Genomic DNA, 27,847 nt, shown 5'->3' with positions numbered 1-27,847 from the left:
CAGGCTAAGTAACTGATTTGCCCACTATTCCTTTTCTTGTAGAATTAGGTGTCTCTCCTCTTCCACTTGACAGTGCAGGAATACAAAAGTACAGAGTAGTAATAAAGTTTAGGTTACAACCGTGAATGAAAGTGTGACTTAACTGTAGTGTTCATAAAAATGAACGTCAACTGTAAAGCCCTTGAAATGCTATTGACTTTACATGGAGCATTATTGACAAAAAAATAATCATGTTTCTCTTTCATGCATTTTATTTAAAAAGTGGCTGGATACATTTGGGAATCTATTAACTCTTATTTCTGAAGTGAAATCCAACATGAGATTAATGATTCAGACAAAATGGTCAATCATTCATAAAGAAACAGTAAGTCATCTTTGTGTGGTGGTGAGGATAATCTGTGATGTATCATTACTGTAATAATTGTGTCCCTTGACTCAATGGAAAACAAAATGGAAACATTTTCAAATGTGCTGACCTCTTATTCATATAATAACTGATCATTTTAGAAATGGCTCACTAGAAAAACAAACATTTGAATGTAAGGCTTTTTTATTTTTATGTAAACCTTTGAGATACATGTCAGCAAAAAGAAAATATCCAAGTGCAACACCCAAAGCTAATGGGATGCTGAATGCATTGTATTCATAGAACAGTCTAGATAAAATGCAACAGCAGCATGTTTTGCATTTAACCTAGCTTCTTGTGTTTAAAGAAAAGAAAACAACCTTGTTGAACATGTAGAAAAAAAAAAAGATTAACTACTGAGAGGGAGCAGAGGAGTCAAACAGTGCCATGAGCTGTCAGGGGGTACACACACAAGCAGCAGACATTTGTTGCAATTTGATTGCATTATTTGACACTGTGTGTATTTTACTCCCCACCACTTATGCCACAGTGACAGCTCCACTTTGTCGATCATCCCTCTCAGTATGTAGTTTCCAGAGACACACAGAAGCTAGTGTGGCATCCCAGGATTCAGCTAGTCAAAGATGCTATCAGAGTCCCAACAGAGCATTTCTTGTCCCAATATCCTGGCTCATTCCAGGGCTCCAGTTTAAAGTTAGTAATCCTCATCATCATCATCTGAGTCCATCACTCTCCGCCTGTTGAACTGACAAGAGCGCAAAGGATGTAAGATGGACAAGTGACTGATGTTGAAACAAACATAGGTGACATTTCAGTGGAACTTACTTTAACGGTTGTCTTCTTTTCCGTTTGCTGACTCACTTTTTCTAGAATCTCGATCAGGCCGGACTCTGAAATCTGACAAAAGAAAAAACCCATTCATTGTCCTGTTGGCATGTGGAAGAAGACTATCAACAACATTAGTACTTAAAAGTATCAGAGGTCAGTTTTCTTACCTTCCCTCCTAACTGTCCAAAACGAGCCATCTGAATGAGATAGTTTTCAACTGCAGTGGCCTTCTCTGGCTTCACCAAAGCAAGGTTGCTCACTGAAAAAAGGAAATCATTTTACCACCTTTTGTTCACATTGGCGTGGCATTTATAGGTTTACACCACAACCTAATCATCACACAATATAGATTTTAAATGGAGCACCTGACAGAGGGGATATGTTTCTTAGATAACTTATATATGACACTGAACAGAATTTTTAATATGTCTAATAAATGCATATTTTAAATCATATCCTGTGCATGATCCATTTCCAAAGGGATCCCTTTTTAAACCGGCTAAACAGTGACTGTGAAAGCACACTTACACCTGGCTCGGGCAGACTGGTCGAGAACTTGAGCCAATATAGAGTTCCTCATGTCTGTTTCTCTGTGAATAAAAAGTAACAATATTACCACATCAATACTACATGCTACTGTTTGGCTCTAGGTTTAATATTAGGCTATAGTATTTGTAGCTTTGTTTTCTAATACACTTTGACTAAAGTGTACAGATAACATTTAATGTAGAGTAATAAAGAAATTATACTATATAAAAGTATAATGTAATCGCTATATTGTATGCTTTTAAATCAATTACCACATCTTACCTTTGTTTGGCCTCCTCTCCTTGCTGATTATTTGAAGCATCCTGAAAGAAAAAGCGAGACGCACCGTCACATCTAGGTTCTATTTCTGCATCAGCTAACTGGAAGATGTATAACCTAGTACAGAAAATGATTTTTATACCAGCAAATACACACCGAAACTTTGGAAATGGCCTCACAAATCACCTGAATATAAGTTTTTCCATGCTTCCCTCTCTCTGTTTTTTAAGCCAATTTTCAATCACATTTCAAACTAAAATGTGATGTTCAGTTACAAGGCTGTTCGAATTTGATGAAAGAGCAGAATTTACAGTATGCCAGTAAATGGTGAAGGCACTCATGTCAGACACTAATCATAAAGACCAGGTCTGACGGGTTTAAGACATGAGCACAGATGGAGCCAAGTGACATCTCCAGACTCATGTTCTCATGTTTTACTGCTCACTTTACTGGAGGTTAGCTCTTAATACCCTTATGTCCGCAAAAATATTGTCCTTTTATGCAGGGAGTATGGTTCAAGAAGTGAAAGCTGAAGAAAAGAAGAAATCATGCGCCCCTAGCACTAAAGCGCAACACAAAACCAAGAGACTGATGCTAATCAGTATTTGAGAGCTTATTTAAATCCTATAACATATAATATTGCTAATATTAGTTCTATAACAAAAGTGTATTACATCATAAGTATTTATTGATACAGATCCCTAAAATTTAGTAATGAAGAACTGTAGTCAGACATTTACAAAAGTCAACAATAATCTCCCTGGAGGGCAAACCATATAATGGTGACACTGTTTCCAAATTACCTAGATATATCTTTGGGTTTCTGTACTGCAATATCTTGCTGCTTAATTGCCAATATATACGCTAATGTCAATTTATCTGTGATCCCCCCAATTCTGACCTAAATCCTGGCCCATTGTGTAAGATGTAGGTCCATGAACATATTAACATACTGTGTGTGCAGTTAGTTGAAACCTGACAACACTGATTTAAATCTGCTTCAAGAGACCATCTCTGAACACATGACTCATTAAGGATATTATAGAATAATAATAGATTTTTTACTCTCATCTAACAAAGTACATAACTTACGGTTTGATAATGTTTCTGTTAATTGCACAAATGTTCATGAAATTATCCGGCACTCTAACATAAAAGTTAACCCCGACTAAGATCACCAATGTATCGTCTACCTGGAAATCTGGTCATAATGACTTAAAATAGGTGTTTTAGGACTCGATTCAGCCCCATTTTCAGAGGGGCGTGCGCTGTCTAATCACAAAGCTAACACTAGCGGCAGTAAGATGATGTTGGTTATTACGGTGATTTATCTCGCTAACTACTGAGTTAATTACAGTTGGGCATGGCTCTCATAAGTAAGCTATATATATCCCCTGAGTGACCGTTTAGTTGAATTGTGGTGACTGGTTTAGCTACTCTTGCTAGCAGCATACTGAACTCTGCATCTCCTTATAAGGCAGGCGCAAACACGTTTTTGCCAGCTCCTGTTTTGTCCTTACCCCGTGCTTTGCCTGTAGTTCCGCCATTCTTTGCCGCCTAATTGCCTCCAGTTCGTCGTCCGCCATGGTTTACCAAAGTTATAAACAACTATAAGGCTGAAGATGGGGCGAGGTAACGTAATATAATGGACCTAAGCTCCCATCAGAGACAAGGCCCAGTTAGCTCAGGGGAGTGTAATCGACATCGAAAACCCCGATCCAGGCTAAAGCAATCGAGCACAGAGAACGGGAACAGGAGTATATTCTTGCTGGACAGAAGATACACGAATTTGTGGAAATATATAAAATAAATGTTCATTATATTTTATTTATTAATTATTATATATTTATCATATTATAGACCTATTTTACCACACACATACATACATATATATGTATATATGGGTTAACATGCATATTTATCACAAAAAACACATTTGACAGTAAACACCTTGTTTTAATTTTGTTAATTAATATTCAGTGTTTATTTATTAAAACATCATTATTAAAATAAAATATTAATTCAAATGGAACATTGTGTCTTGACAATAGTCCTGGCAGTTCAGCTGTTCTTGGTAGATTTTCTTCCTGTGATGTGTTAGAGAGCTGATGGATGGAGGCAGCCTCAGGAGATTCATCACACTTGATCTGTGGCTAACTCCCTCTGTACGTACTATAAGAGAAACGGCTCAGGAGCAGAGGGACATGGTACTTTTGGCAAGGGTCGATTATAGTGAAGACAATCTGCAACAAAACAACATGAAACCAATGAACACTCACAAGTAGAACTGATAGTCGAGATCAGTAACAGCGTCTTGCATATACAAGGTTAAATGAATAGAGGCTTATAAAAGTATGGTAACACCACAAGCCAGTAAAGCAGCAATACACCTGAGAATGGCAGCTGATGCTGTCAAACACATAGCAAAACACTTCCTCACCTCAACATATGGGTAGAAGGAGGTTTCTCCCATACTGTCCCAGTACTGAGCAGTCTCAAAACGAATTTTGTACACACCAGGTATAAACATTTGTTTTGTGATGAGTCCTGGGCAACGTCCATCGTCATTAGTGATCCTGTTGAAGCAAAATACAGTTAAAGACATATGAAGATACACAGTGTCCTGTAGTAATATTTGAGAGCTTCCAGTGATCATGGTTTGTGAGTACGTGTATGATATTTTGCCTATTGTTGTTGTCCTCAGGTTTTTACCCAGTGGTTATCAAACTCCAGGAATCAGTGGGTGGGTTTCGTCGATAGAGATTGAGGGTTATGTTTGAGCCAGGGACACCCATCGCAGTGTTCAGCACATGGGTGGTCAGAGGACTCGGTGAGCCTGCCATTGCTGTGGTCTACAAAACAAGGGAGTAAGAATAGAAATTGATCATGGGATTCTCAAGCGGTCAGACATTATCCTGGGAACCAGACAAACCTGCCAAACTCATTCACATTTCACAATTGGTGTGGTGATGCCAGGCTAATTAGACATAGAACATATTACAATTGGATCACCATAGATAATAATGCAGATTTATTTGTATGCAGATTTGTAGCTTTGTAATTCACTGAAACTTGACATGCCCACCCCAGTCACACCCTGTTCACCCTGCTGCTCTCAGACAAGAGATACAGAAGTGTCTGCTGCCTGTTAGGGCCCCAGGGCCTCTGCTTGGACTTGCTCTTGTTGTGTTGTTGCTGGCACCTGGCTCTCAGGTCTTCAGGAGATTGGAGGCAGCAGAACACTGCTTCCAGGCTCCATAAAATCTACCCCATCCAGCAGTCTGTGGGCTCCCTCTTCCCCCTGTACTACTTCATATTACTGCAGAGTTGTTTGATTTCGTGTATTATTTATTTATCCATTGTTTAGTTAATTTGGTATAATCTCAAATGAGTTTTTCTTGTCCGCTTTCTTTGTTAGAATAGACATTTTACATTTGTTGAAATAATTTAATCTTTGTTAAATAACCTTTGTTCTAGTTAATCCTTTACATTTGCTTCCTTCATTTGTTATGGTCTCACAGATAGGCCATAACAAACTGGGGTCTTGTCCAGGATTTAGGAGCAGAAAGACTCACAGCTTCTTTCCTCCGGTGAGGTAAAATTCATTCTCAGTACTCCATCATGAAAAATAGTTGCATATTAGGACTTATTAATTCAGACATTTACTTTATATGTAATTTATGTTTTTTTGTGTGTCGCATAAAGATAACGACATCTAGCATCTTGTTATAAAACTGTGTTTTAAAATAATAAAAGAAATTAACCCAGCAACCTTAAAATACTGAAAAATACAAGAAAGGTGAATATGTTATAATTTGTTATGTATAAATCTTTAAAATAAAAAGGTAATTGCCTAATAGCTGCAGTACAAGATAGCTGTCAATACTAATAATGTCTGTCCTTATAATGGATATTGGGAGACTGAACTATTGATCGCCTCTGTTGTCGTCTCTCTCACTTCTCACAAAATGTCTCCTCAGCCAGAGTTCATGTAGTTGCTATGTTATATGTTATATGGTGCAACACAACACAATGAATATAGTATAGTATATAATGCTATATCACTTTACAATTAGCCTGTTTAATCAAAAACCTCCTAATTTAGTAATTTTTGTTCTTACCTTATTTTCAGGCAGAATATGACCCTTGAGTTGCTGCAGCCTGTACGCGCTCATGTGCACTGATGAATGAAATCCAAAGTGGGTCAGCAATTTTAACCACAAAATGCAATTTTATTGTTTTTTTTAATGGCATCAGGTTTTTTGCCACATTGTCGTCGTGCAGTTCTGTACACTGTCTAATTCAAAATGACATTCAGTAGAGATGTGCTAATCTTTTTGTCAACTGAAGACTGGTTGTGCAAGAGCTCATACTTGTCATACTTTGAACTTAGAGGAAGTGGATGATCCAACTAGAGGCAATGGTTAAAATGCAACAAAAGACTTTGGTATGTTTGACTGCTGGGTTAATGAACCTTAAATGCACAACCCACAACTTCCTGCTTGAATTCCACAGACGAATCCATGGACACACATGATGCTGCCTCCCACCCCAACAGCATCTGATTTAAGGAAATTCAAACCCGAGCATCCAATGTAATATTTGAGGGATCTTTCGGAGCTAAATATTCATAACAAGCACAGCAAACAAATTAAACACAGAGACGTTGTACCCCCACTGGAGGTCACCAAAGCTTGACAGAGGGCCATGAGGCCTTCTTAATTTTAAGGTGTGTAAGAAAACTTAAAAATGTCTAACATGTCTAATGTTAATGCCAGGAAGGAGAAAACACCCAAACTGTCAAGTATTCGTGATTGTTACAAAACAAAAACAAAAGCATAGTAAAGTCAGAGAATTGTATATAAATTAAATAAATCTAAAATATCTGGAAATTTCATCTCTGATCAGTATTCAAATAATCTGATCTAAATTCATCCAAATCACTCATTTTACACAAACTTTCTGCAGTTATCACAATCACATTGATTATTCCAAACTACATATTCTGATGTGATTTGAAACAGCTTTTTTTTTTTTTTTTTTTTTTTTAATCAAAACTTTAGTTGTCACTTGTATCATGTCCTATTTTGTCTTTTCATTATATATTAGAAATCCCTTCTCTCATTTTATCTAACACCAACATCAAAACACCATAACACTTATCAAGTAGTTGATCCAGGAGAAAGATTGTTGATTATTGAGTCTCATTCTCAGGTCATCAAATACTGGTGTTTTGGGTTGGAGGCTGGGTCTGATAATTTTTTTGTTCAGGCACAATGGACTCTTGCAAATGCTATTACAAGCACTAGGAGGAGCCAGAGGAACTTTTTTTTTTGCATATTATCTGTCTCATGTATTGTCAAGATATAGTCACAATTTCAGCAAATATGACAAAATGTTATTTTTATAGAAGTTACCAACTGTGGCTTCAACTCTGTCAATCACTGTCTGTTATTTATCTCATTCCTCTTTTCTTGTGTAAAACATGGCTGGTTTTGTTTCAGTGGTGAAAGGTGACACCAGCATACCATGAGCTGTTAAAAACAGAGAGGAATGTTGAAAATGAATCTCTGATCTGTTTTGATCTGGCTGCCATTTTGGCTGGAAACTGCTGCAGTCTTGTCTCTGTTTGTGGTGTCCTCTGTAGCACGCAGTATGTATAATCGTATGCACAATTTGCCTGAGGGTCAGACTGATCTTTGGTCCAGCCATTCATGCACAGAGTTTGTGAACTCTGACTTCCAGCATGCAAGGTTGTCCTTGTTTATCATGTATTATATTTACCCCAAATCAGGTTGTAAACACATTATAAATCATTAATAAACAATTATAAACAAGTTATAACACAGTTTTAATACATCAGTGTGTGCTCACTATTTGGCAAGATTTAGCTACTGCTTACAACTAATTAATCTTACTAATGAACATTTATTACTGGCAAAAAGGAGCCTTATCATAAAGTGTACAACGGTGCATGCTGAAAATGTTAAGGTAAACAGGACTGCCAAAGCCTCAGTGTATGAATCTGGTAATTTGAGACATTAATTTGATATGTTAAATGAAACATTCTGAGTATTAAGATATGCTGACGGTGGTTAAATGCCAGTAACTTATTAACAAATATCTGATGAAGGTAAGAGATATAAAGGCTGCAAAGGAGAAGACAAAGTAAGCTAAGTAAGCAATGAGAAAAGATTTAACAGTACACATGAATGAGGTTTCACTATTTGGCGAGCAACAAGTTGTTGGTGCCTTATTTATCCAATGTGTTGTAACATCTTATTAACGACTTATAATGTGCTTACAACCTAATTACTTACCTTATTACAAACCATTTAATGACCATTGCATGATTTATACACCTCAGATTATTACTTAACTATTAACTTAATGATAACTATTGATACCCCCATTTTTTTTTCTCTTCAACTCTTTTCCTCAGTGTCTGTTTTGGTCTTTCAGAATAAAAACACACTCGCATGTACTGCATTTATACTCAATATGAAAATACTTTTACTACTGTGACAATGAGTATTTCCACTTGGCTTATCTTAAGAATGCAAACAAAAACATGTAACACCATAGGAATTATAATAACATCATTGTTTTCTTTAAAAAACATATGAGAAGTCCTAAAGCAAGATTAAAATCAGACAGTTCAACAATTACAGTAAAGTTTACAATAATACACAATATTACACACTGACCTGGGCCTTTGCATGTCTCCAAGTGCCAAATACATGGTGGAAGAGAGTGGTAACTTTCCTCTAATACAGTTAAAGTAGAGAAAATACTTGGTGTAACATAACAAGGTCATTTGTATAACATTTCTTTCAGAGAGTCACACTCAGAGAAGAAACATACTGATACTTACAAGAATAAAACAACCTGTTTCTCTCCCGAACCATCAGTGTGGCTATTCAACCTCTCAAGAATTTCTGTGATTTACTTTGAACAAATTCTAATATCCCACAGGTATACAATGAAGAGGAAAAAGTGAGTTAAGCATCAACAAAAAGCTCTTTAAAGATCAAATTAGAGAGTGTCCAGATTTTTTTTAGAAATATTTTTAGTGTCACAGTTGTGGCTTTCATTTTACAATATTTCAGCTATAGCCTTATTCTGGAAATAATCCCAATTAAAGGTAGAATATGCAGAATTTGTTGTTATTATTTGTAAATGTAAATTTGTATTATTTTCTGATTCTGATAAATGCACTTACACCTCCACACTACGCCGGATTTTGAGTGAATACAGCTCAAGTGATCCTTAGTCTGCTCTGTCTGTGTGTGTGTGTGTATGTATGTGTGTAAAACTCTCTCTGCAACTCTCACAGACAGAGAGTGGAGCAAAGAGACAGAGACAATGATGTAACAATTGATCACTAGGTTTTCATACTGTCCTGGCCTCACAACCTACACACTGTTATTAGTTGGGAGCTACACACCGCTACCTAGAGGGTGAAGCCCAGACACATCCCAATCACAGAAATTAATAATACAGGCAGAGGGCAGGGTCTGTGTAGATTTAGACACCACCACACATTTCTAGTGGATCATATAGAGACCTGCACCCAATTCAGTAGCCACCAGGTAACCTGCAAAACAGCCTATACAATAACATTTTTTTTCCTGGAAAAAAATAAGAAATGAAAACCATTGTGCAGTGTTTTTGTGATTTAAATTGCAAATAATATCAAGCTTATCAGGTGACAGGATTTTATTTTGGTGTGAAGCCTACAACACAACCTTTGACCATTAGAGCAAACAATGGGGCTTCACGTCACTCTAATGTAGCTGCTGGATAAAATGGCTGACATAAAGGTAAAAAAAACCAGGGGAGAAAGCCAAAATGTGGCCAATAAATCATCAAAGGACGAGTCAGATGTTTGGGAGAAATTTGGAGGCATCAGAGACTGTGAGAATAACATCAGAGGCTTTGCTGCTGGTAAAAAGTGCCAAAAAGTACTGGCTTTTGATGATTTATGTGTGTTAAATCACACGTTGGTTTGTGGGACTTATATAACAGTTCTGTGCAGGTCCAGATTTGACTTGGAGAATTTTCAGGTAACAGGATGGTTGCAATACTCGATTTTGCAGGTGTAGGTGGGAGCGGGTTTGCAAAACTGGACCTGCGTAGGCCTCTGGGGTCATAAGTGATGATTAACAGGGATTATTTTTACATGCGTCTACATGTTGTTGTTGTTCTTTTTTTTTTTTTTTTAAAGGAAAATCCTGCATATTATGCCTTTAAATGAGCTGTGTACATGGTTGTAACTGTCCATATTTTGTTTATATTCCTAGTTCTATATTGTCTGTACATTATCTAGATGGTCCTTCATAAACAGAAATTCAAAATTTCCTTTAAAGTTATATTGCTCCCTTTGCTGTTTCATTCTTGGAAGAACCTGGTGAAGCAGCAGAAATGTTGTAGCACCTCCAGCTACACATAAATTATTCCCGTATGTACAGTCTGATTCTGACATATGCTGCCTGTTTCTGTGGAAGGCTTTTAAATTTGAACAAGATAAACTGGTAAGCTGCTTACATAATGTTTTAATCAGAGAGCTCTATTGTCTCATTTGGATTAATGCAGCAATATTGGGATTAATACTGGAATATTGCAAACCCACTGCTTAGGCAGGATTATAAAAAGTTTAATTCACCTCCGTGCTTCCAGGTGTCCTTTATAATTACTCCCTAGACGAGATCCCTCTCACTCCCTCAGCTAAACACAACAAATTCTTAATCAGATGTGCACATACTTGTTGTGTTTACACCACCTGTGTCAGTGTATTTGTTTCATTTAAAGTATAGTCACAGAAATCGAGCTGTTGTGATACAGTTAAATGTATTGTGTTGTCTGATATGTACACCCCGTTGGAGGGAAGCTGAGCCTCTGATATGAGTGTTGGCTTGGTGGTTGTTCTCTTCCTCCATGTTTGGCACTTCTTCCACATCGTCTTCGTCTTCTCATTTTTCTCCCTCATATTTCCTCCTCAGGGTCAGAGCTGTGGTTGCTCATCTGTGACAGACAGACACAACAAAGAGATATATTCAGTAAGATGAAAGCTCAGAAAGACTAAGTGAAATTTCATCGTGGAAGTATAAATTGATTTCAAAGTAATGGAGTCTCAGTAGTAGTTTTATGTCCACTCCCCTCACAAGACAGAAACATCTGGTTATCTTGTCTGGGTGATTTTAAGGCCAAAGCAAACTTTTCTTAAATTAATTCCATGGTAAATACATTTTAAAATTGCTATAGTTTTCCTATGAGTTATTCTTACGTTTAGACAAATTAGTGTATTCTTATCACAAAATAGGGCCATTACAGACAAAGAACCAAGACTTACAGGTTCAGTGTGTAAGATTTGCAAGGATTTATTCTCAGAATATGGAAGAAATGGAATATAATATTCATATGTATGTTTAACTAGCATATAATCACCTGTAAATGACAATTGTTGCGTTTGCATTATCTTAGATCTTATAACCTTAGGATTCCACAGTCCGCCATGAGGAACAACCGTGTTTTGACAGTGGCCCAGAATGACCAAACCAATAACTGGCTCTAAGTATGTCCTTTCAAATTTTTTCTGATAAACTGAATAATAAAGTGTTCCTTTATGAGTTGAGAAAGTTCTCTCTCTGCTTAATATAAATGAACAACTTAGTGCCCACTTGGATCAGTTGAAAATACATTCTCACAAAGTTGAAAACTTTGGCTTTTCTCATGAAATGTTGACTTTTTGTAGATATGTAGTTATCACAGGACAACAACGCTCCAAACATATGATGATTTTATAAAATATGTGCATTGCTTTGGATGAATGGCCAACAGTTTATAAAGTAGTTCAAATGAACTTAACATGCACATTTAATGGTGCACTAACATTAATCCAAAAACATCATGTATGATAATAAAACACTGAGAGGCCCATTTTACTTCACAATAATTTATTTAGTTAAATACATTTTATTGTTAATAATTACACCTGTTCACTTAAGTTTTGAATGCAGTATTTTTAGTATTTTAGGAGTATTTTTACAGTCTGACACTGTTTTTTTTTTTACTTAAATAAAGGACCTTCTTCTTCCAACACTGATTAGAAGGGAAGAGTGAGATGAGATGTTTACAATCTGCAACAATCTACAATCTCTGCGCTAGATGCCACTAAATCCCATACTTTTAAGACAAATTAACAAAAAAGAGCAGGATCATTTTGACTTTTGTCACAACTCAATCATGTCTCGTGTGTCGGCCCTCGCTGACACACAGTTTACTCACACCCGACAAGGTTCACACAGACTTCAGGTGTATTTATCGTGTGGTGGTCATCCTCGGGCTCCCTCAGGTCGGGGCTCTCCCTGTGGATTCGGTGGCGGGAGCTGGGTGGAGAGAGGGAGGAGAGGGAGTGCTCGGGGCTGCTGGCAGACAGAGCGTACGGTGAGCCAGCTGGACTGTCCTCTCTCAAAGGAGACCCTACAACACAGGAGCGAACACATGCACACACATGGAGATTAGTGAAATCTGTTTGATGCTGAGCTTAGGACCTGTTTCATTTCGGGACAGGAATGTGAAGAAAATACATGTCTACTGCTGCTCTGTGCACATCCCACTGACTTTGTACTAGATGACAGGCTGGAGACAACAGTGGGAGTGACAGGATGAAGGAAAGATGAGGAGATAGCAAGAGGAAGGCGAGAGAGAGCAGAGCTGGATAGTGAGGTACAGGGGAAATCAAGTTGAGCCAGAGACAAATTAATATGATGATCCATCGTTCAAGGTCATTCAAAGTAGATCTACAACACACACATTTTTCTTAAAGTCTGCACCTGCTCAGCCAAACTGCAGTAGCCACAGGAAAAATTCTCATTTTAGCACACTGTCTATTTGTATATTCAGCATCATGTTGTGAATGACTTCTAGATTCAAGGTTAAAGCACTGTCTTTGTGATTTTACAAGAACATTTTAGTGTAGCAGTGAGTAAGGATGTAGAGCTCTGAGGAAGGTGGACTGCACCAGATGAGAGTGGCGTAAACTGTTTCAGTTTACGATCAGTTTAATTAAGATAGCAGTAAAAACTATTTCCTCAGGAAAGATAATACAGCTTTGTCTCGTTCATTACCTGAGCTGTTGCTCTTGTTGGTAAACGCAGTAACTGTATTGTGCTCAAATGTCCACATGAGGGCAGCAGCAGCTCTTCCTGCCATGTCCTTCATATTTGTCTGTTTTCAGAAGCTTCATCAGTCACACTGTTTGTTCAGCATGTTCCGTAATTTTCTTGCAACCATAAATCACACCAGCTGATATCGGTCCTGAATCAACTTTTTTTTAACACATCCTGACTGGAGGGAAATAATTGATCTGTCAGGTAAAACAGGAGTGGCTCTGGTGGTGCAGCACATTCCCATCCCCCAGTTTCCCTGCAGCACACATCCTGAATCATTTTGATTGGGGTTGTGACTGCTGGAGCTAATCAAGCAGAAATCGGAAAGTGGCATATCGTTGGAGTCTGCCTTAAAATGTTCTTGATGTGCGAATAGATTATCTATCATTCAATCTCACACCTACCTGCCTCCACTGTCTTTGTGAATGAGTGTCTCACCTTTGTGGTCATTCCTCTGTGTGTCCATCCTGTCAAGACTGTCAAGCAGCCCATCGATCTGTGTCTTTATCAGAGTCAGCTCCTTTTTAATCACCTGCAACTCCTCCATGCCCACTGCAGGGAGAGACAGAGGGAATGAGAATGTAAAGGGACATTAGGAAATTACACAACCTGAACATTTCTGTTGGGAGAGCTTAAAGGAGTGGTTAAACATGTTGGGAAATCTGTTTTCTTTCTTGCAGTCTTTTGTTAACTGCTTTGGCAATAATATGTTGTTTGTGCAAATCTAGCTATCTGAATTAATTTGAATTTAGTTAGATGAGATGATTGATACCATTCTCATGTTTGTATACTAAATATGAAGCTTCCCACAGCAGGGAGTTAGTTAGCTAGCTGGAACAAGGGGAAACAGCTAAAGTGGCTCTGTTCAAATGTAATAAATTCCACCTACCGGCACCTCTAAAGCCGTTATATTTCATTTGTTTAATCAGCACAAAGACTAAAATCTAAATGCATCAAGGACTGTAAACTGGGTTTTTTCCCCCTGACAGCCAGGGCATGACCCAGACTACTCTGACTGTGATTGGCTAGTACTAATTGCCTTTGTACATTTTGATTGTTTGGGTTGGGTAGGCTAGACATGAGGACTTTGATTAGGGTAAGAAAATAATTGGAGACTCAAGGAAGTCACTTGCTGTGCCTGAAAAAAAACATACTAACATGCTATTTAGTAGGCTAAAACAGTATATAGGATTATTTAGTATGTCTGAAACTTTAGTACAAAACCAATAGTACACAGAGTGCATACAACTTCCAGAGAAATATTACAATATAGCAGCACTGGACACTATGCCAGTATAAATATCCCACAATGCAACGCATAAGATAACAGACTTTGTTAGCTTTCATATGTTTGTATATATTTTTTAATTGGTTCATTGTTGGCACATTGTTTCAAACCGCAAGGAGGATGTCAGGAATGACATGGTATGCACTGAGATTTTTATTATTATGAAAGATACATAGTACTAATGATAGTACACATTTTAGGTATGTAAATCAAACTATGTGATTTCGGATGCAGCGACTGAGCCCAACCAAGAAACAATAAAATAACCCCTGTGAAGCCACAGCTTGTCGTTTTTACATTTTAGTTTTTGTACAAATTAAAAAAAAAATAATAAAAAAAAAATGAGCCTGAGCTTTGGAAGTGGTTTCTTTTACTTTTGACAAAGACAGGCTCCCAGTTCCTGCTTCCAGTCTTTATGCTGAGCTAGTTAGTGGTTGGCTGTAGCTTCATATTTATGATATAGCACAGATGAGAGTGGTATTGATCTTTTCATCTATCACTTGACAAGAAGGTGAATAGAAGTATTTCTCAAAACGTCTAACTACTTTAAAATATACAACTATGAAGAAGAAGAGCAACAACAACAAAGAAAAAGAGGAAGAAGCACAAAATAAACAAGTTCAGGTACTACATATTAAAACGGTGCATTGTTGCTTTATCTCTGATGTTGTGAACTACTTGTGCTGCATGTGAAGAATTTATTTGCATTTCTTATTTGCCACTAAGGCTCAGATTTAGTTGTCATGCAGCTATGGTCTGAATACAGTTAATTTCCCCACAGCATCGTTTGTCGCATCAAAGCTGCATCAGAGAAAAAGAGGTTAAAACTGTTGACCATTGAACTTCAATACAAAGTAATTGTGTGCTGTGATTTCAGTAAACTACAAAGAGGATATTTTGTCTGTGACTGTACTAAAAGGATGAGAGGAAAATGATATAATGGTCCTAGCTTTATATTTAGATATGATTTTTCTGACAGAGGCAAACGTTATGTGCAGCATCTAGTGCAACCTTTATTTGTGACTCAGTCCATTCATATTACTCACACTTGGCTGTGGATGAACTAGTGGAGTGGGCTCTGGAGCTTTTGGAGTGGGTTCTGTCTCGACTGCGTCTGTGCCCGGTGGAGTAGGAGGAAGAACGGGATCGCTTGGCCAGACTGGGTCCCATGGGAGGCAGGGGAGACAGGGATGCTGGCACACGCTGGTAGTCATACACCCTATAAAAATTTAATAGATACAGTTTTAAAGCAACTCATCTTTGACTGCATTGAGCATCTAGTTTGCTGAGTTTGTGAGAAGGTGCTCTGTGATTTTATGCTGTCCAGGTGAGCTGTCCATGTTCTCTAATGAGAGTACAACACTAAAATTAGAGTGGATATTGAACCTCAATACCTCTTTTTTATTTTTACCGACAGACGTGCATAACACAGAGTAACTTAATAAACAACTGTCCAGATACAAAAGCTGCAATTCTGTTCACATGAACTGTCTCATTTATATTCTTTGAAAGAACAGGTGCTGATTTAAATCAAAATTTTGCCGGTCTCTATATTTTATTCAGGTATGGCTGCTTGTGTTTAGATAGCACTTAACATTTGAGAACTTTGGCTTTAGGGTTATTGCAGAAAACGGTCACACATTATTTTACAGTACACTCGTAGGACGTAACAAGCCATACTTTGTGTTAAAATGGTCAAAAACTAGAAATAATATGCTCTTTATTAGACAGTATTAGACAGTGGTGGAAAGAGTCCTGAAAATCTATACTCAAGTACAAGTACTCTTACATTACTTAAATGTCACTCTATTACAAGTAAAAGTACTTGTGTAATAAGGGTATTTGAGTAAAAGTACAAAGTATTCTTTTCAAAAACTACTAAGAGTATTAGTTACTTTTAAACCGTTGGTGTTTAATACATTATTAGCAGCAGTATGCAATTGAAAGAGGTTTCTGTTTCTCCAAACCATCAGTCTAAATTAATCTGCTAAACAGTCTCATCCTGTATTAGAAAAGTACACAGTTAAAACAATAACACAGCTAATAGAACAATAGTACTGTGTCAGTCAAACTTAAAGTTAAATTATAATAATAACTTTGAAACTTTGGAGAGAAAACATTCACTGATCCATTTTTACTGTTCCAGCCTTATTTTGTCTATGTTAGCTAAAGCCCCTCCAAATCAGTCACTGCTGCAGCCTTTTGGAGGTTTTCTTCCATATGTCATGTTTGTCATCTATCCATTTGTGATCTGATGCCTTATGGCTACAAAAATGGAGATGAAGGGTTTGAATATTAATTCAAATTGTACTCAGTACTCTTTATGATTTTAAAAGTAACTTGGTAGATTACATCGTGAAATGTGTTTGACTGTGAGTAAAAGTAAAGACTTAAAAATCTATTCATGAAAGTACAAGTACCAAAAAAGTACATAATTGCAGTAATTTTAGTATTTGTAATTACAAAGTCTGTGCAGTCACCCACAGACAAGCTATTCCTCTACTTCTTTAATTTTGGCCTTTACTTGGTAGTTCTGGTTCACATATTGTTTTTAAAAAGCAGATGTGTGATTTCACTTTAGTTTACAGTACAATTCTGTTGTAATGTGTCCCTAATTTCCCTCTAACAAAGACTAATAAGGGTCTAAGAAAGAATAAAAACTCTAATACTGTCTCATAAAGAACACCTTATTTTCTAGTTTTTGTTTAATTTGATACAAAGTACAGATGGAAAAACATGTATTTCTTAAAATGAGGCATTACAAAATGTATTGTTTTGGTATCAGTATTAAAACTCATGTATTGTGCCAGGAAACACACCCTAACTCAAACAAGGGGGCGATACAGGCTGGAAAAAAGAGATATTAAAGGAAAGATGTCACAATAAAGAAAAAAACATTTGTTCAAGCATCTCATAGATAAATATGGATATTTATATTCAATATTCTTTTGTCTTTTACTTTCAATCTCTGTTTCTCTCGCCAGCGTTGCCTCCTCCCTGTGGACAGCTCCATGTCTCTATCTGTCACTGAATGTAATTGGTTCTGTCAGGGCCAATCAATAGCTCCCCGCCAGGCTGGTAGTGCTGGTGACAGGGGGTGTATCACAGTCAAACTCTATACTGCTTACAGGAACGGCGCCGTGTGTTTGTGTGTGTGCAGGTTTCAATAGAAATAGAGGTGCTGTTGTGATTGAAGCAGAATGTGATTTAACCTCACATCTGACCTCAGCAGCCACTGATCCAATGACCAGGTGAAACACGGCTACAGGATCAGAACCAACCAACGAGCAAAGCTGCAGGGGTGTGGGAATCAGGGCAATCGAATGAACGATTATACTAATGTTTCTGTTTAACTGCAGCAGCTGTAAATACAGCACCAGACTGTGAGTAATTTGGTTCGCCTTTTCATCAAAGAATGACAAAAACCAGTAGGAACATTAGGCTCGCCGTATAAAACAACTGGTTACACAGTTTCCCAAATTACAGCTAAACAGAGCACTAAACTGTGTTTCTGAAAATATTTGAGGTGAAGAACAGGCAATGTAGTAACACAATCTTGTTTCATATTTGATCAGCACTGGCTGACGGTTTTGTGTTTTAGTTTTGTGAACCTGGCATGTTGCGCTTGAACGCATGACTTTTCAAATCTGGACCGGTGATGCTCCTTTATCAGTTGCATCACACGTGGTCCATATTAAATAAGTGATTGTGATTGGCCCAAAGAGATCCAGGACAGTGGAAAACCACCATGACATATATAAAATGGACAACATGACAGCTCCCCAAAAAGTAAAGCCAAAACATCTTGATCATCCCCTGGTGGCGGCAGGGTCATAAACCCTGTCCAGTCTATGTCAACAGAGGGGACAGTAGGTAGTTACAGGTAGTTCTTATCACACTGATTTATGTTCAAGTGTGCATGATTGACAACTTGAGCCCTGCTCATAACTGAGTTGACTGGCTATATGGGCGGGACCTCAATATTGCAGCTCCAACCCTGGTCACTACTGTGCAGACTGTAGCTCCAAATGACATCACCAGTGCAAGATAGCAGCGCTCATACTCGAAAATATTTTAGCTTCAGTTTTGTATAGTGGTAAGAAATGGAAATGCATTGTCCATCTTTATTTACAGTCAATGAGCTGACCAGGAGGGAGGCCAGACACCAAAGAAATATGAGCTTGCAGATTCGTCTGGTTGTCAGGTCATCTACAGCAGGGAAGAAAAAAATATTTAATATCCTTATTATTTGATGATCAAGTTTAAGACCTTCTAACACCTTTTCTTTTAGACAACTAAAATCAGTGCTTTTTAACACCTGCACATAACAAAAACTTTGTAATTCTGATAAAGTGGTAAATTCAGAAACATTTTAGACTCATTATGATGCTCTGTGGTAGTGGCAATCCATCTCAACTGGATTCAGTCACAATCTGGATATACCTGCATCCAGGATGGTCTGAGTAGCCTAAATGGTTTCTGCAAAGCCAAAAGCTGTGAAAAGCTCTTCTGCTGTATATCACAAGCCAACTACCGGGAAACAAGCTGTCAGCTGCAAGGACTTGGAAGATGGACGGTGATGTAGATTTACTGACTGAGCTTTTTAGCCAGTTAGTCAGATGCAGCCCAGCTTCCTGAAAGCTTTTTTTCTATTGTTTTCCATTCTATTTTATTCTATGAAGCCTCTGTGCTTGATACAGAGATTTCTGCTCAGACTGTACTCGTATAGCACATCCACAGCCCTCACACACACATCACAATGTCACGTAAGGATGAAGTGTATTAGGCCACTATAAGTGTGTGAGATTAGAGGCTTTGAGCATTGTCCGTGTGTGGAGACACAGAGACCAAAGACTTACGGGAGTTTAAAGTCCTTCAGAGCGGTTTGCAGGGGCATATAGACAATGTGTTGTTACACCGGCTTTGAAGTGTCATCTCTGAGAATGGAAGCTCAGACAATGAATGACTGTAGACGAGTGAGGATTACAGAAAAGTGTGTGAGTGTGTGTGAGAGGGAGTGTTTGTCTCTATGGATTAGACCCCACACGGAAAGCAGCTTTGTCAGCTCGAGCTGTTATCTGTGTGCTGAAAGACACTTTTCTTTCGTGTTTGCACAAGAGGACGGTGGACAAAAACAGTCATTTCTCTTTTTCCCACATATTGATGTGCACAAACAACAAACAGAGACACACACATGGTCCCCCGCGCACTCACACCCAGGGGCAAACGCATGTGCGTACACATATAAATATGCACACATGCACCTCCATTCCCACACACACACACACACAGCTGTCTGTAGCACTAGCCAACAGCATGGGGAATAATCATGCACTGTGTTAAAAACAAATTGAAAATCAGTGGTGAGTGTTCCCCCCTGAGCAAAAACAGAAAAATGCAGAGCAAGGCAAAACAAATGAAAAAAACACAAAGAAAAGATGACAGTTAATACTCAGAGCAACAGAGCATCGATATGTACGAGGAAGGCAGTGGAATGAGCTGTGTGTTGTCTGTGTGTGTGTGTGTGTGTGTGTGTGTGTGTGTGTACAATGTGACCGCTTTCTTTATTCAGATGTGCTGAGTGGAGTGTTTATGAGTGAGGCCTGGGGGATGTAGGAAGGTCCCTGCGCAATTTCAGTGGAGGTCCAATAACACAGACAGAGCCACTCTGAGAGGAGCTCAGTCTAACAAACTACTTCATCCACCTAACCACTGCACTTATCTGTACACACTGCACAGGAGTTTATTGTGCACTAGCATGGAAAAGGTACTACACAGCCAAAAGTTCATGATAAGTCCCAAACAATTATATAATCCTAATGTATGGTTGCTCTCAATCTGATCTGTCAGCTGGTAGGAGCTGCACATTTACTGAGAACAATGTGACATTTTCACAGCAGAGATGGTAATTTTCCATTTTTAATTTCAGTCTTAGTAATCAGCTTTAGTCAGCTATAGTCAATCAAAAATGAAAAGAGTTATATATTTTTTTATTTTTCTTTCAGTGACGATTTATTTTTCATTTTGCTCAAAAACTAATTGTTTCTTTTGCCTTAAATTGAGCTGAAAAATGTAGACACCCAGAAGTATAATCAGTCCTTTTTTGTTTTTAGGCAGAGCTGAAAGAGAAAAGTTTTGTTAAGAGCTGAATTTATGTAAGTTTGTTTTGTTAGTTTGTTTTTGAGTGTGTAAAAACTTAAATTTTCCTTCACTGTCAACATACTGAAACAGGCACTCATGGTACAAACACACTGACAAAATATCAAAATGAAACACGCCATGTTCTTTCAGATGGGCAGGACTTTAACCAAGCAAGAGCCAGGCCAGAGATGCCAAATTGCCTGTTTGAACTGATTCAGGAGTACGCTGTGATCTACTCAAGTAGATCAATGCTACACGGAGATCCAGTAACAGAAGCACTGAGGTGGAATTTAAGTCAATACTAAGTAAAATGTCAATATATGCATATAAATCGTCCTCCCTCCAGTCTGGCTGGCTCTCTCTGTTCCACAGAACATAAAGGGGTTCTTGGTATATTTTCTATCTTGTAAAGGGTCCTTGGCTGGGAAAAAAAATAGAAAACCTCTGATATAACTGAGTCTGATTTAGTTCAGTGTAAGATTTAGTCTGAGTTAGGATGCTTGCATGTGACTACACACCCACAGCTCCTGGCTGTTGAGTAATAACAGGCAACATTGTAGGCAGAGACAGGATGACTGACAGCAGTGTGGCAGACAGCGACAGGGAGCAGAGACTACTGGGGACAGCGATGATGAAGAATCCGCTTTAGCCTCTCCTCCTTTAGCCTCCCGTGACACACAGACAAGCAATAAGGTGTGTGAGCTGCCATGCGTGGCTTCCTGACAGTACCTGTCATAGTAGTCCTCGTGGTAGCTGTCATAGTCCAGGTCGAACTCAGATCTGCAGGAGAGGAGGAGACAGAGACAGAGGAGGTGGTTAGTAAAGTATTTGTCAAAAGTACCACTGCTATCACGTATTTCATTTAAACAGTGAGTTTGGCTGGTGAGTCAGTGTGTAGATGTGAGTCTCGACAGAGTTACATGGTGCAATCGCTTCATCTGGAAAGAATGCAGCGTTCATGATCTCCAGCCAGCCAGAAAAAGACATTGGATTTGTTCTGCTGCAGCATCCAAGGTGGAAAATCCATAGAAATCATCTCGCGTTCAGACTGTACCACTCACTGAACGCCTCCATGTGTGAGCTTGCTTGGTGAGGCGTGTGTGTATGCGTGTGTGTGTGTGTGTGTGTGCGGGGCAGGTGAGTGATGTGACAGAAGTGAACTTATATGGGCTGTTAGGTAGCTGCTGTGCACCTGCAGAACAGACCAGAGGAAGCGGAGGAGAGAAAAGTGACACTAAGCCAGAGTGAGATCACATTCTGGCGTGTCAGACCACAGCATTCCTCTCTAATCCCCACACAGTCGCTAATAATCCCTCCATGTTGCTCACCCTCCCTCTGTCTCTCTTTGTCTCTCTCGCTGACTCACTGCCTCTGCCCATCTTTGTCATTCTTTCACTTCTGTCATCCTTTTTCTTTTTTTAAACTGACCCCACTCTGTCCATTTCTATCCCTATCAGACTTGCTGGGTATCAGTACCTGAAACCTTTAGTTTATTGACAGAACAAAGGGTAATATAAACTTCTTCAATTGAACGATACCTGCATACGCTCCTTTTTAATACCCAGATCTAGAAAAACAAGACTATTTGTATTGGTATGGTTTTGCTCGCAGCCAATCATCTCAAGCGTTCTTCGAATTAATGTGATGTCATCGATCCTCTACCGTAGCAGCTACAACCCATAAAGTCTGCTGTGTGGTGAAGTCGAGCACAGTGTATAGTGAGTATGCACTGACGTCACATTCCCTCTGGAAGACACCCCTTAAGTCCGGCTGAGGGGCAAAACATCCTGAAACATGGCTGCCCATTTGTAAGGGAAACTGTGACACCCGGAGTAAAACAATCAACTATCAGGCAGCTGGAATCAGTCAGTGATCCGAACAACTTACCAAAGAAACTGTGGTCCATGGACACTGATGAGCCTGAAGGCATACAAAAGCCTGGACACTTGGTCGTAATGTTATTTCAACACCAACAGCAAAGGATGTTCTGGTTGCGTGTGGACAGATTATTGGAGATGTTCATGGAGTGACGGTGTGCAATGGGTGAGTCAGGATTTGAAAGGCCTCTGCACTTTTGTAGTTTGTGAGTAGGCATGTGCTTTAAGAACCTAATTGGTTTGTTAGTTGCATGTTGAAACATGATGTGGGCCAACTGTAGGCTAAACAAGCACGGGTTTTATTCAGCTGTGTAATATGCCTCTGCTCTCTGATTGTCAGGATAATATACGGCAACCAATATGCACAAGTATTTGTAAAGTGTTTTTTATTTTTGGTCATGCAAAAGTACTCTAGCAAGTAACTTCTGTCAGTGGGTAACACTGTAAAGTAACGAGTTACCTTTTAATTGAAGTAATTTTGCAATATAGCAAGTTTTAAAAGTAACATTGCCCAGTACTATTTTGATTAGGTCAATACAGTATGATTTTTTCTCCCTAAAATTCAGCATACCAAAATACAAAATGGCCACACTTCAGTGCCTGGATTTAAAACATTTCTGTGTATTGCAGCAAATGATTTGCATCTCTTTTCTTTCGGTTTCAGCAGTCTGTACAAAGATCTCTCTGATTTCTTGTCGTGTATATTTGTACAGTCAGTCACACAACAGCTCTTCCCATTTTAAAATGTGTTTTTTCTTTTCTTTTTTTTTTTTTTTACGTCAGCCTGAACGCTACTTAGTCTGTGGCATCTAGGTACGCTGTTACCTCGATGCCAAAACAATAGAGAGTATGGCTGTGCTTCAGGTCACATGATGGGTACTGAATGATGAGAAAAAAAGGTTTCAAATGAAGTACTCCATTGGTGTTGGTATCACATTAAAGGTATTGCTAGTATTGCAATTTTCTAAACAAATAACAGCCCATATTTAGATAAAATGGTTAAAAAAAACCATTTTTTTTGTCAGGACAATTTAACATATCCTGGGAAAGTGAAACATCACCATCTGTTTATGTGTCGCTCAGGGAGGCGGTGACAATACAGCTTGTCTCAAAGAAGAGATGGGTGGGAGGTTTTTTGTATGTTGTCAGGAGGATAAAGAGCAGGGGACTAAACTGATCACTTCTCCATCTGAATTACACACATGTACAAATATACTCAGACAAACATCACAGGGCTGTGAGAAGCGAGAACCTCTCTACCTCTGCGTGTGCTTGTGTCTTTGGATCTGAAGTGTTGACTTATTTTGGAGTTGACTGTAATCACGTTTCCTCGGGCGCTACTCCTCTCTGTCTCATACCAGCTGCTGTTCAGAGCTCAGGAGACAGGAAATCACAAAATAATTCATAACAAGCTCTCGTGTCTGAGCTGGACACTTGCCAAAAATGGAAAGCGTGATTTCGATCCAATTTAAAGACTGCCTTCTGTTATCCTATTTGAAATGGAGGAAGTCTACATGTTGTTTCAGCTCAATCTGTTGAAACATCTCAGACAAAAGTAAGGAGAACACGTCCAGTGAATCCTCTCCTCACATCCTGTATACTAGTAAGGACACACTGACAGGCAGAAGGACAAGAAGAACAATAACTCCTCGACTGAGCTGAGCTTTCTGTTCTCCAAGTGAATTCAGCCAGAAGAGAGACAGAAAATAACAGCTATTCACAGAAATCCTCACTGAGGGGGAACAAAGCTGCTCTCCCCTCTCAGTTTGTTTCTTTCACTTTGCCATTCACCGGTTTTCGTTTGCAATCATAGTCTTTGTACGGCTCTGTGGCGGACAAAGTAATTATCATTTGTTAAATCACTTGTTTTTCTGCAAATGTTTTGTAATCTTTAACTTTTTAAAAAAAATTATAGTTTTTGTTGGCTTGTCTGTCATTATTTTTTCATTGATTTTTAATTTTTTTCTCTTTTACAGGAAGCACTCCTAAACTTTATGAAACAATTCTTCTTATTCTCATTATTATGAGTATTTTCTGCACACTAAGACTTAAATCACTTAAATTGTATCAATAATGATGGCTAAAAGCTTACATATTTCACTTCAATTAAAGTTGTCTCAGAGCAGATCAAGTCGTCTGGCTTTATTGATCGATATAATTGAGTATCATCTGCATAACAATGAAAAATTATGGAGGGGTTCTTAATAACTATTCCTAACAGAAGCATATATAGGGTACGGAGGACTGGTCCAAGCAAAGACCGTTGTGGATTCTCGTGTGACTAACTTGCATAGAGTTGTACATAGATGATTCACTGTTAGCACGTACAAACTGAGATAGTTATGAAATCAAGGATATCAAATTTCTCTGTTTCTCTGTTTTCCTGTATTTCCATTTCTATTTCTATTTCAATAAATTTGCTTATCTTCAACCATGCAATAATAACCTAACAGTACAATAACTTTATGCAGTAATTAATTTGCCTGATCAGTAACAGTTAGATTCAAACATAGTTTTTTACACAGTGTAATATATTTGTGCAATAACTGTGCAAAACTGATATATACAGTGAAATCAATGCATCAATACTGCATTTACATGGAATACTCTAATTAATACTCTTATTTATAAACCCATTCTCAGCTTAATTCTTATTGGAAACTGTTGTAATATGCATATTTGTACATATGTCTCAATTCTTTTTTTTCCCTGTTTTTCTATATTGTGCATCATCTGTCATAGCTAATATTTTTTGACATACTTCTTATTTATAATTCTATTTGTCCATTTTTCTTACAATCTATGCTTATGTATTTCTGTTCTTGTCTGAAGTAACCGTGACATCATCCAGTTTTCCCACAGGGATCAATAAAGTATTTCTGATTCTGATTATACTAATTAATACTAAATGATACACTGTACATTATTTTAAAGATTTAAAGGAATGATAGTTAATTATAAAATGTAAATGTAAACATGTTAACACTATCATTGTCATTTATATCAATTAATTGTTATTGAACCACTGAATAGTGAATAATAAATATTTGGTTATTCATTTTGTAATGATGGTCAGGTCATTAAAATGTCACCACGGTAACAATAACAATATAATACAAATGCGATTTACTGACGATAAATCTGTGACAGGTAAGCACAATCCATTTAGGCCGTAATTACATCCAAAGTGAGCAGCCAAGTGGCTGGGTCACTGTGTGTGTGTGTTATTAGGTCTGTATGTGTGTGTGTGTGTGTGTGTGTGTGTGTGTGTGTATGTGTGTGTGTGTGTGTGTGTGTGTGTGTGTGTGTGTGTGTGTGTGCAAGAGACAGATGGACAGCAGGGTCACTAAAGGCTAATTAATTTCTTTTCATAATTTCTCAAGTGCCAAAGCAATCCATTAGACATGGCTGGCTATAAATCATCTCAGCCTCAGTGTGCCTGTGTGAGTGTGAGAGAGGAAGTGTGTGTATGTGTGTGTGTGTGTCTGTGTGTGCATTAGGCAAAGATGAGTTGCTTTTTCTGAACAAAACATCCCAGAGATTTCCACCAACCTGCACACTCAACACCCACCGAAGGCAGAAAACCATCAGTTTCACAGCAGCCAAATCTATGGAAGAACCTCGAAGGTGTCTGTGTGTGTGTGTGTGTGTGTGTGTGTGTGTGTGTGTGTGTGTGTGAGACTGTGTGAGATGAATTATTAGAGGTGTAGTTCAATTGGCTTAGAGCCTTGACAGATGCAATTTAAATCTCACTGACAATGAATCAAAGTGACATTTTACGTGAGATTTTTGTTTTGTTGATTGTGGTGACATCTTCAGTGATAAATAATCATGGCTGTACTCTTTGTCCTGCACTTTTTTAAAGCTCAATTCACAACATTGTCAATGGTTCTTTGTTTAGTTATTGGACCAGGCAGTTAGAATAATACTGAAGTTAAATAAACATATAAAAATCATAGTACAAATAATGATAGAAATTCAGCTCTTGCCTGAAAGTAACCACAAAAATATGGTCTAAATGATCCACCACATCTGCATCAATCTCTAGCACCTTTTCATCATGAATGTATTTGTGTATGTTACTTTGACTGCATGAAATTAAATGTGCACACACTCAGATATGATGTGTGCAACATTTCCCAGAATTAATGAAATGGAATGACAATTTGATATCATTCGTCATGCATAGTACAAAGATTTGTAAGCACGCTCGTCGCAGGAAAAGAAGAAATTAGTTCCAGTTACTTAATTTCAACACCTATTATATGCTGTCCCTCTCTCTCTCTCTCTCTTGCCTCCAAAAAAATGTGATGGTCATTGATTTTCATTTGCATTTAGAATTAGGTGAATGACAGACTGTTTCATGGCTGTTTCCTTTCAGAATACAAATTTAAGACAGCAGGTTTAGTTAAAAATAATGGAAAATTGAAAATGGTCTTGAAATAAAAGGGTGACTTTTATGTGGCTTTGCAGATTCTTCCAGTAGGCTAATGGTAGAAGTATTTCATGAAGTTGTGCAGGGATTTTGCAGCAGCAGGTCATTGCAGCAGGTGCAGAATTTACAATAGGTCCAGTAAATCTTGGGAAGAGTTCATTTCTGTATAAATGAACATTCCCAACTTTTTTTTACTGTCATTTTCATGTCACATTTATATCATGACACGTGTTATTTTCTTTAGGCTGAGTTAACAGGACACCTCATTGGTTTTATTTCCACCCATGAGGAAAACAATATAGGACATTTTAAAATCTTTAAAAAAGGTGTACTGTACATATATTTCAGAATTTCTTCTTCTTCTAGTCTTTTATTGACTGTGTGACTCAAACAAAATTTCCTGTGACCCACTTGTGGGTCATGACCCAGTCTCTGAGAATGACTGGTATAAACCAACCTCCAGAACACCAGAATTATTTCATTCATCTGACAAGAAAAACATAGCTTGCAATGGCTTAATGACTTAATGGCTTGAACAGAATCAACAGTACAAGACAAAATGGTGTTTTCAGCATACATCTATATTACAGATGCATTTTTAAATTGTGCACAAAAGAGACAAAATAATTGACATAAGTGATGAATAGCACAAACCTCAGAATTAATTAAAACATCAAGAAAAGCAGATTATCTACCTTGTACACTGACTGATAAAAGGTGACAGTGCAAGTAAAGCCTCCCAGCATGCACCTTGGCATTTTATGAACAGATATCTCATGTTATTTACTCTTGGGTGTGTTTGATAATTTTCCTGTTGTTTACACAATTCACCTGTTGTCACACAATTAGTCATACAAGCAAATGTCACACCACACGTGAAGTTTTACAACAAGTCACATTTTCCTTGGTGTGATTACAAAGATGGGTTTGTTG

The 27,847-nt window shown here is 38.0% G+C and overlaps 3 protein-coding genes across 3 annotated transcripts in view; all 3 read right to left on the bottom strand.

Moving 5' to 3' along the window:
• Window positions 1-233: 233 nt before the first annotated feature.
• pdcd5 (programmed cell death 5) lies at window positions 234-3,716 on the bottom strand. The gene is made up of 6 exons (XM_084718226.1): window positions 3,523-3,716; window positions 2,006-2,046; window positions 1,724-1,785; window positions 1,363-1,454; window positions 1,193-1,264; window positions 234-1,112 (listed from the first exon to the last, which is right to left on the bottom strand). The coding sequence occupies exons 1-6, from the start codon at window positions 3,586-3,588 to the stop codon at window positions 1,062-1,064; spliced, it is 384 nt and encodes a 127-aa protein (XP_084574352.1). The 5' UTR covers window positions 3,589-3,716; the 3' UTR covers window positions 234-1,061.
• A 235-nt stretch (window positions 3,717-3,951) lies between these two features.
• On the bottom strand, window positions 3,952-6,293 carry LOC146332989 (5-hydroxyisourate hydrolase-like). The gene is made up of 4 exons (XM_084724427.1): window positions 6,124-6,293; window positions 4,715-4,854; window positions 4,443-4,578; window positions 3,952-4,245 (listed from the first exon to the last, which is right to left on the bottom strand). Exons 1-4 carry the CDS (start codon window positions 6,175-6,177, stop codon window positions 4,156-4,158), a joined length of 420 nt encoding a protein of 139 aa, XP_084580553.1. The 5' UTR covers window positions 6,178-6,293; the 3' UTR covers window positions 3,952-4,155.
• Window positions 6,294-9,927: 3,634 nt separating this feature from the next.
• LOC146332988 (heterogeneous nuclear ribonucleoprotein C-like) overlaps window positions 9,928-27,847 on the bottom strand; it is a 54,197-nt gene continuing 36,277 nt past the window's right edge. The window contains exons 3-7 of the mRNA XM_084718223.1: window positions 21,332-21,382; window positions 15,508-15,680; window positions 13,612-13,725; window positions 12,328-12,484; window positions 9,928-11,027 (exon numbers count right to left, since the gene is read on the bottom strand). Coding sequence (XP_084574349.1) covers window positions 10,988-11,027; window positions 12,328-12,484; window positions 13,612-13,725; window positions 15,508-15,680; window positions 21,332-21,382 — 535 coding nt within the window. The 3' untranslated portion in view covers window positions 9,928-10,987. The remainder of the gene's footprint in view (window positions 11,028-12,327; window positions 12,485-13,611; window positions 13,726-15,507; window positions 15,681-21,331; window positions 21,383-27,847) is intronic.

The sequence above is a fragment of the Lutjanus erythropterus genome, chromosome 1, assembly GCF_056507025.1.
Source record: "Lutjanus erythropterus isolate fLutEry1 chromosome 1, fLutEry1.hap2, whole genome shotgun sequence".
In the NCBI taxonomy this organism is placed as follows: Eukaryota; Metazoa; Chordata; class Actinopteri; order Lutjaniformes; family Lutjanidae; genus Lutjanus; species Lutjanus erythropterus.
This window is presented reverse-complemented; position numbering and strand designations above follow the sequence as displayed.

Coding starts and splice junctions, on each gene's coding strand:
- pdcd5 (XM_084718226.1), bottom strand. CDS start 3,588: ATGGCGGACGACGAACTGGAGGCAATTAGGCGGCAAAGAATGGCGGAA. Junction 2,047..3,522: donor AACTACAGGCAAAGCACGGG/GTAAGGACAAAA, acceptor TTTTTCTTTCAG/GATGCTTCAAATAATCAGCA. Junction 1,786..2,005: donor GGAGAGGAGGCCAAACAAAG/GTAAGATGTGGT, acceptor TTTTATTCACAG/AGAAACAGACATGAGGAACT.
- LOC146332989 (XM_084724427.1), bottom strand. CDS start 6,177: ATGAGCGCGTACAGGCTGCAGCAACTCAAGGGTCATATTCTGCCTGAA. Junction 4,855..6,123: donor ATATTCTGCCTGAAAATAAG/GTAAGAACAAAA, acceptor CTTGTTTTGTAG/ACCACAGCAATGGCAGGCTC. Junction 4,246..4,442: donor CCTTCTACCCATATGTTGAG/GTGAGGAAGTGT, acceptor GTTTTGTTGCAG/ATTGTCTTCACTATAATCGA.